This window comes from Brassica oleracea, chromosome C3 (genome assembly GCF_000695525.1).
Source record: "Brassica oleracea var. oleracea cultivar TO1000 chromosome C3, BOL, whole genome shotgun sequence".
Lineage (NCBI taxonomy): Eukaryota > Viridiplantae > Streptophyta > Magnoliopsida > Brassicales > Brassicaceae > Brassica > Brassica oleracea.
Genome location: NC_027750.1, coordinates 39031917 through 39040206, shown reverse-complemented (window position 1 = coordinate 39040206; position 8290 = coordinate 39031917). Strand labels below are relative to the sequence as shown.

Genomic DNA, 8290 nt, shown 5'->3' with positions numbered 1-8290 from the left:
GCGAGAGGTTGTATTTGTTAGTTGGGACTCTGGCTCACTGAGTGTGACATTAGGTTACTCATTAAACTCACCTATCGTTGCAGGAAAACTTAGTGGGATACCGGGTAGCGTGGAAGCTGAACGTTAGGAGCACCGGAAGTACTTTTGCCTTTATTTTTGTAAAATGGTACTAGTTAAAGTCTTTTGACTCGATATTGGCACTAGGCCTGGATCCATCTGTAATATTTTACTTGTAACGAATCTTTTTTATATTCAATAAAAGCGATGTTTTATATTCGTTACAATGGTTCTCTGATAAGTAGACTTGTCCGGTCTAAACACAACGTTAGGTGTAGGTACGGGTTGAAAAGCCTTAGGCCGCAATCTAACGGAAAATGCTAACTCTTGGCATGGGTTGCAAAGCTTTATGCCTTGAATTAGCGGGACGTGTTAATGGATGAACTGGTCGAAGTTTCGGATTAAGTTATGTGACTTTGACCGGATTGTCCCTAGCCCGTCATGTAGCGCTTCCAGACCATGGTGTTGGGTTGGACGGTCAGTCATGTTCTTGATTGATTGTTGGTGGCCGGTTGGCCTTTCATCTCCAACCCTTGGTGTGGGACGTCTGTCGGTTATGTTTTTGTTTGATTGTTGGCCGGTGGATCGACCTATGCCTAAGACGGTTCGGGGGTGTTACATACTTGGCCATGTATTACATAGACTACGTGGACACACAGAACACATTTTTACCGGATAAAACATAGAGAAATGGTATAACCGGATGAATTAGGGTGTAAATGTTAGTTTTTTCATTATATCAAATCATTGTCACGTACTTAATTTGTCTTTTAAATATGGGTGGTTGGCAAATAAGTCCATCTTAAAATCTAACCAATTACCTATCTGACACGTGAGTCATATGTTTTCACCGCCAAGGAAATACAAAAATAAACGAGAGAAGTTAATGAATGAGCGACAAACATGGTGCAGGACTTTAAAATAAAAATAATACTTCTTCCGTTGGTTAATTATAGATTTTTTAGAAAAAAAAATTGTTTCAGAAAGATGTATTTTTTGTGTTTTCTATGATAAAATTGTAAACTTCAAGAAAATTATTTGACTTTATTGAATTACTATTGGTTAAAGGTTATTAAAAATTAAAAATTACAGAAAACGATATATTTATTATGGTAGTTTAATGTGTTTTCTTAATATTGTGCGAAAATAATATGAAGCTAGAAAAAAAGTAGATGAGGTAGGCCCTAGTAAGTGGAACCGTTTGTTTGATAACGGAGTGATGAGGTAGGCCCTAGTAAGTGGAACCGTTTGTTTGATAACGGAGTTTATCCGTAAGAAGGCAAGTACGTGTCTGACCTATATATACTTCTCCGTCGTCTTGTTCAATCACTCTGTTCTCCAGCTACCATAGAGTTTCGAATCAAAACTAGGGTTACAAATTTTCTCTTAGCTCTGATCAGGTAAGCCCCTCTCTCTCTCTCTCTCTAATCTTCTTGTTCAAATATATATTTGTCTATCTTTAAAAGATATTTCAAACTTTTTATTGTTTTAATATTATCCTGACTAATTTGGTTTCATGATTTTCATTCAGAATTTCTGCGGTCCTACACTTATTCATATAATGTTTATCTACCGCGATTAGGGCTAATTGATTCATTTTGTGCAATTAACCTCATTCCGATTTGGAATAATAATAACGTGTATGAATCGATTACAGTTGTAGGATATGTACTTTTTCACAGGAATGTGATTGTTGAGGCAATCTATGTGTATCATTGTGAATTGAAATTGAATTGATCTGGAAATGATTGGCACTTAACCTTATTATGATTCTGATTGTTTCATACTTTCATCGCATTTCCTGGGTCATACAGAGTGTGAAGACGACGTTAGAGCTTTGACAAAAAAAAGCAATGGAGATATTTGGAAAATCACCCGTGGTTGGTTCGGCCAATGTTGTCTACTTGACTGCGATACTAGGTCGCGATGGGCCCAACTCATGTCACAAATGTGACTGGAAATGCGAGAACGAAAATGTGTGTGGAAATATGTACCGTTGCAAGCTAACCGGGTTGAACCATGTCTGTGACAAGAACTGCAACCAACGGATCTTGTATGAAAACCACAACTCTTTGTGCCGAGCAAGTGGCCGGATTTTCCCACTCTCACGGGCTGAGGAACAAGCGGTTAAAGGAGTCCGGAGGAAGCTCGATGATGAGAGTCAACCCTCTGAAAGCTGCGTCAAGCGTCCCCGACGTGACGCTCAGTTTCATTCTTCTCCTTTCGAGAGGTCTTTTGCTGCCGTGAGCCCAATTTGCAGCCAGGCTGGAGATGGAATGGAGTTGAATTAGAGATCTTTTCTATCTCCGAGGGAATAATAACTTACCCTTTTTCGATATTAGACAACCATGTAATAAGATACATTTGTTTATGTGCTCTTCCAGGGAGACTAGGTGTAGCTCCCTGTATGAAGCAACATTTTATCTTAGTATCGTTAAACTCTATGTAGTAGTTAACGTAGGAGAGCTCATTTCATGATTATGCTGCTCTGTTGTGGACGTTTCTTGTTTTGATATAACTTGGTGAAGTAGAAGAATAACACGCATGTTTCAACTGTTGCTAGTGATATTTTTGTCTTTTGGATAAAGTGGTTGAGGCAGCCTTTGTTTTGCCGCGTATCTTGGTAGGCCTCAACTGTTACAAGATAGTACCATTGGTATGTTTATTACGACAGTCTTCGAGGTAATCAATAAGTTTGGTTTGTCAGTCGACCTGTAGAATAATTCTCAGTCTTTCAATGGATATATAATTGCAATTTATTAGTGGGAAAAGAGAATGTTGATTTGTTCTTGAGGAAAATGTGAAAAAAGTGACATGTGATTGTTGATGAAGATTCAATAGTTGACACCATCCCTTGTCAAGCTTTTGTTTTTCTTATCTAGCATATAAGTCGGTCTAGGTGCCTTTCAGTTTGTTTATGCCTTCAGTTGTTTTCTTCAACTTGGGGGAAATAGTGCATGTCCTGATTGTTCTTTGATCCTCTTTTTAAAATTAAATGTTGTTTCTTCTGTAACAAACCCAGGCTAAAATAATCTGAGCAGAGCCAAATCTCAGATCCATTTACTCCAAATCATCATAATCATAATCAAAACGGACAAGGAGTGGCTGTGGCTAAACAAAATCAGCATCTAAATCCAATCTAGTACCTCATAATCTTTATGGTGGTTCACTAGTAGTAATCAATCTATGGGAGTCCCCGTCACATTTCATGAACGTCTATAGACATAATTCATTTGTTAATCATTTTTAGTAAACCACTAAGCAACATCTACAAAAAGTCATAAACAATGTATAGCTCTTATGTCTTATATTTTGTTATATCCATGCAAATATGTACTTGGTACTTCTCTGAAAATTGTCAAATGAATTGCGTACTCTTTGGTGAGCCAAGGCTTGCAAGGACAGCCTCTCAATGCAGTCACCACTGCTTCTGGTTTTGTTGTCTTCCAAGGAATATTTTTCAGGGCGAGTTATCATTCTTTACATGTATATATATTATTAATCAGGTGCACAAGCATTTCTTCTTACCTCCATTTTTAACGAAGTTGGGAGAAAGATTCTCTAAGCCGAGCCCCAAAGACCCGTTTTACACACGATCAAGAACTATGCTGTTGAAGCTAGCTAGGTCTAGAGAAGTACGGGAAGAACTTCAAGAAAAGTCTTTTAACAGATCATATGTTGCCTTTGCTCACTGATAGGTACATTTATATAGTCTCAAAGTTTTGGTTTGTGTAGCAACTAAGACTGATGTGTTGTCGTTTTTTGGAATGTGAATGAAGCGCTCTAAGAGATGTGAGCATCCCACCAGGGCCAAGGCTTCTGATCCAGAGGTTTGAAACTAACTTGTCTGCTCTTGCATTGATGATGAAAGACTGAATCTGTAAAAGTTTCTGAATTGGATCGAACCGTTCTTGAGTGCAGGGATCCTGAGTTAAGAAGGCAAACGAGGAGAGTATCCTTTTGTTTATAGAACATGTCACCAAAACCAATCAATCTGTTTGGACCGTGAGGTCTTCAACACACAAATGAAATTTTTACAAAAAAAAAAAAAATCACACAAATGAAATGTCTTTTTGTTTTCTTTTTTTTTTTGCTGCTCTTGCTAGGAAGAAGTTCTTGTTAGATTGTTCTGTCCCTCTACTAGTAATAGGGATGGCAATCAAGGACCTGGACCGCGGGCCTGGCCCGTAAAGGCTTGCTGCGGAGCGGGATTGGGCCTCCATTTGGTAAGCCCGCAAAATTGCGGGCTTCGCGGGACGGGTTCAAAGCGGGATGGGTCGAAAGCGGGACGGGTCGAAAGCGGGATGGGCTTAACCTGCGGGATTTTGAAGACACGCAGTCCTAAATCCCTATTTCTGCTTTCGCCTAAAACATTGAGAGAGAGAGAGAGAGAGAGAGAGAAGGTAATTCGACGTTATGTAGCTCCGGTGATGGTGGTTTTAGGGTCGATGATGCTTCCGGTCTCCCAAGCGCCTTCAATCTGCACCAATAAAGCTTCTTCAAGTCATCATAAGAAGTTTGAAAACTCACTTTCCACCGAAGAAGAAGATCTAGTTTCCGCCATGAGTTCATCATAGTTTTGCATGTATGTATTTGTTCACATTATCATACATTTGGAGTTTTAGGTTTCAATATATCTTTAACTAACTTCTATTATTATTATTTGCAGAAGATGGCGTTAATGGTGAAGAAGAGAAATTTCCATCTTTTTGTCGCTTGTTGGTGATAAAGATGAAGAACAAGTGTGATTGGTGTTTTTTTAATCTATTTTTGGGATTCGCATTTTTGATTTGGTGTTGGTTTTATTTAATTTTGGATTCAGAAAACTAAAGCATTTGTTATGAACTTATGAGTTATAATATTTGGATTCAACAACTAAAGTATTGTTTATTTTAAAAATGTTTGGAGTCTAACAAAAGTAAATAAACTAGTGTTTTGATCCAACTAAAATCTTCAACTAACAAGGGTATTGTCTTATCCAGTTCAATCATCGACTAAACTCACTTACTGATGCGTCATGAAACTGATAAAACGTCATGAATCATGTCTTGAAGCGTTCAGGAGCCATATGTCTGTTTGTAATTTATGTCTCGTGGCCCGATCCGCAAAGGCCTACATGTTTTGCGGTACGGATTTGGTCAGCCATTTTGAAGACCGCAGCCCGCGCGGGCCTGACCCGCCGTGACCCGCTCGAAGACGAGCCCGCTGCGGTATGGAACGGGATGGGAGGGATCAACCTGTTTGACATTCCTAACTAGTAATGTTTGATTCTCTTTATTTTTTGTTTGAATGAATGTTTGATTCTCTTTAACATCATTACTAGATTAATACATGTGTCGCAGGATGAACATAGTCTATATAAATGATTTTTTATTTAATATTAGTTATTTTACATCCATTTACATATTATAAAATAAAATAATAAATAGTTTTAGTCTAAATAGTTTTAGTGTTTACACTTTACACAATAAAATGAGGCATATAAATCGAAATAGAAAAAAAAACAGAAAGTGAATATGGTGGTTGAGATGAGAATCATGGTTTTCCCGAGACATATAATTACACAAAATATTTGATCATTCAATTATCACAGGCTTTACAACTATTTTGATCATGTTAGTCGGTAAAAGTTACAAAAAAGAATTCGATCCGTTGGTGTAATTTAATACCACATAGCAAATCGTGAGTGGCTCGTGTTTCCTTGCAGAGCAACCATTGATGATAATTGTATATGGGAACTGCAACACCCATCTACACTTAGATACAATTATATAAAGTGCAATACTAGTAGGTAAAACAAGTGGTTAAGATCTTATATTAGTGATTCAAATTCCAACAAAGTTTTGTCATGGTTGATACGAATACATTTTGAGATCTTATAATTATAGAGATTTTTTATATGAAATTTTATAAATGCTCTATGAAGTTTCTGTTTGACTCAAACAGTTGTTAGTGTTTCATGTCTATGCTATCACTTTATAATAGTGACTAAACAGAGAGATGAAATTTGATTGATCATGCATAGATGCCTTTTTTGACCATATATCGTTTGGTGAATCATTTTAGTTAAACTGTATTTTTCGTTACTGTAGTTTTTATCACTTATTTTGATCAAATTGTTTGTAAGACCACCCACAATCGGGGTGTTGAAAATCAGTTTCAACAGTTCAAACATTTGCAACGAAGGTGTTGATAAATTGAGTTAATCTAGATGGCATCAACACCCGTTGCAAAGTTTCAACTGTTGAAACTTTTTTTTTTGCCTAGCGCTGCCGCGTGTCGCTTTTTGGTTGGCTGTGCAGATTTTTTTTTTTATCCTCAACCAATAATTCAAATGCATTTATTATATAATAACTTTTTTAAAAAAATATAAAAATTATTTCAAAATTCAAATTTTTTTATATGTATAAATAGAGATTACTCTCATTTCATTTGGATACAGAAAAAAAAACGTCTTTTTTTCTTTATAATCAACTAATTAAATGTTTTTTTCCTTTTTTGTTAAATGAATCTTAATAATAATAATTTTAAAAAGTAAGCTAAGTATAATAATTTAAAATAAATATTATTAAAAGTTATGTTATTTTTGTTTTTAAGTTAATTATTAATATGTAATTATTAAGTTGTAAAAAACAAAAATATGAATTAAGAGTTGTGGAGTATGGTGTTGAATTTTTTAAAACAAACCATTGTAGAGGTTTAGAATGAAGTGGATGTTGAATAAATTAGGTGGAAGAAAGAGAAGATGATGTGGAATGTTAAAAGGAGAAAATGAGAGTGTTGAAAATGGGGAAGATGTTGAAACTATTGTACATAGTCTAAGTGGAATTAAAATACTCTGCAGAACGTCAAAAGACATGGGTTAATATGTTTCTGTTTTTTTTTTTTTTTTTGGTAACTCTGGTATCTGGGCAGCCATATTCCCAACTATCCCCTCGTAAGGGGTCCAGCGCCCCAACAGAAGGGATGTTAAATCCGTTGTGGCCAAGGCTCGAACCCGGATGGCAGACAGTATAGCTGTACCTCCTTTACCACCAAGCTACGAGCGCTTGGTTCATGTTTCTGTTTTTGATAGGCGATTTGTTTCTATTCTCTTATGTGTGTTGATTTAATGGCAGAGAATGAGTAAGTTAATCCAATAAAAATATTAAAGGTGAGTTGAATGGTAGTAGCAATTTGTATTATTATTCTAATAAAGAAAAAATAATTTATTATGCAGGTTGAAATTCATCGTGGAAATGACATTTCAGCAAAATGACATGGTTGTAAATATATCATCTATATATTAATTGAGGATTTTTTAAATAGTTATAACCTCAAGTTTGTACTAATTAAAAAAAGATCCATTCTATGTGGCAGTTGTTTAAGTTTTTTTTATTGATGACGTGGCTGAATGTTAGAGAGTTTGGCAAAGCATAGTCTAAAAATATACATCCTTAGCGAGAAATACAATTCGATGGACCTATAACCGCATTATTTATACCATGTGCTTTAATTCATGGATGGTGTGCGTACTACGTATCATGTAAGCGTAATTATATATTAACATATAATAAAATAATAATTCAAGTCCAAATGTATTCGTTTGTAAAAAAATGTATCATATTTTTCTGGAGCCATTACGAGTAGTAAAGCTTTGGAAAAAATAATCTAATTGTCTTTGATGGAAAATATCATGTACCACTACAAGAAAACATTTTTTTACGAAAGCAGTATTCGTTGTAAATTCGTCGTAAACGGGGTGTTACGACGAATTAACCTCAAAATACGTTTCGTTGCTAAACGACCGTCGTAACGGAGGTTTCGTCGTAAACGACTCGTTACGTTTACCGACGAAATATATTCTTCGTAAAGCGCAGAGAAAGTATTCGTCGTAAACGACACGTAAGACTTCGTGGTAAAGCCCACGTAATGATTTCGATATAAAGCACACGTAAACATTTTCGTTGTAAAGAACACGTAAACATTTCGATGTAAAACCCTCGTAAATCTTTCGATGTTAATCACTCGTAAACATTTGATGTAAACTCCACGTAATGTTTACGAGGAGTTTACATCGATTCTTATTATATTATTATTAGTATATAATAAATTTGAATTTATATTTAATATTCGAAATTTAAAATATTTTAAATTTTAAAACGAAATATGAAAATGAAAAACATATTTTAAAAAAACATTTAAAAGTCATACAATATTTAAATTCATAATACAAACAGAAATATAAAAAAAA

At 35.4% G+C, this 8290-nt stretch overlaps 1 protein-coding gene across 1 annotated transcript; it reads left to right on the top strand.

Annotated features, from left to right (window-relative positions):
- The first annotated feature begins 1341 nt into the window (after positions 1-1341).
- LOC106333071 lies at positions 1342-2593 on the top strand. Its single transcript, XM_013771558.1, has 2 exons — positions 1342-1457; positions 1872-2593. The coding sequence occupies exon 2, from the start codon at positions 1911-1913 to the stop codon at positions 2346-2348; it is 438 nt and encodes a 145-aa protein (XP_013627012.1). The 5' UTR covers positions 1342-1457; positions 1872-1910; the 3' UTR covers positions 2349-2593.
- Positions 2594-8290: the final 5697 nt, after the last annotated feature.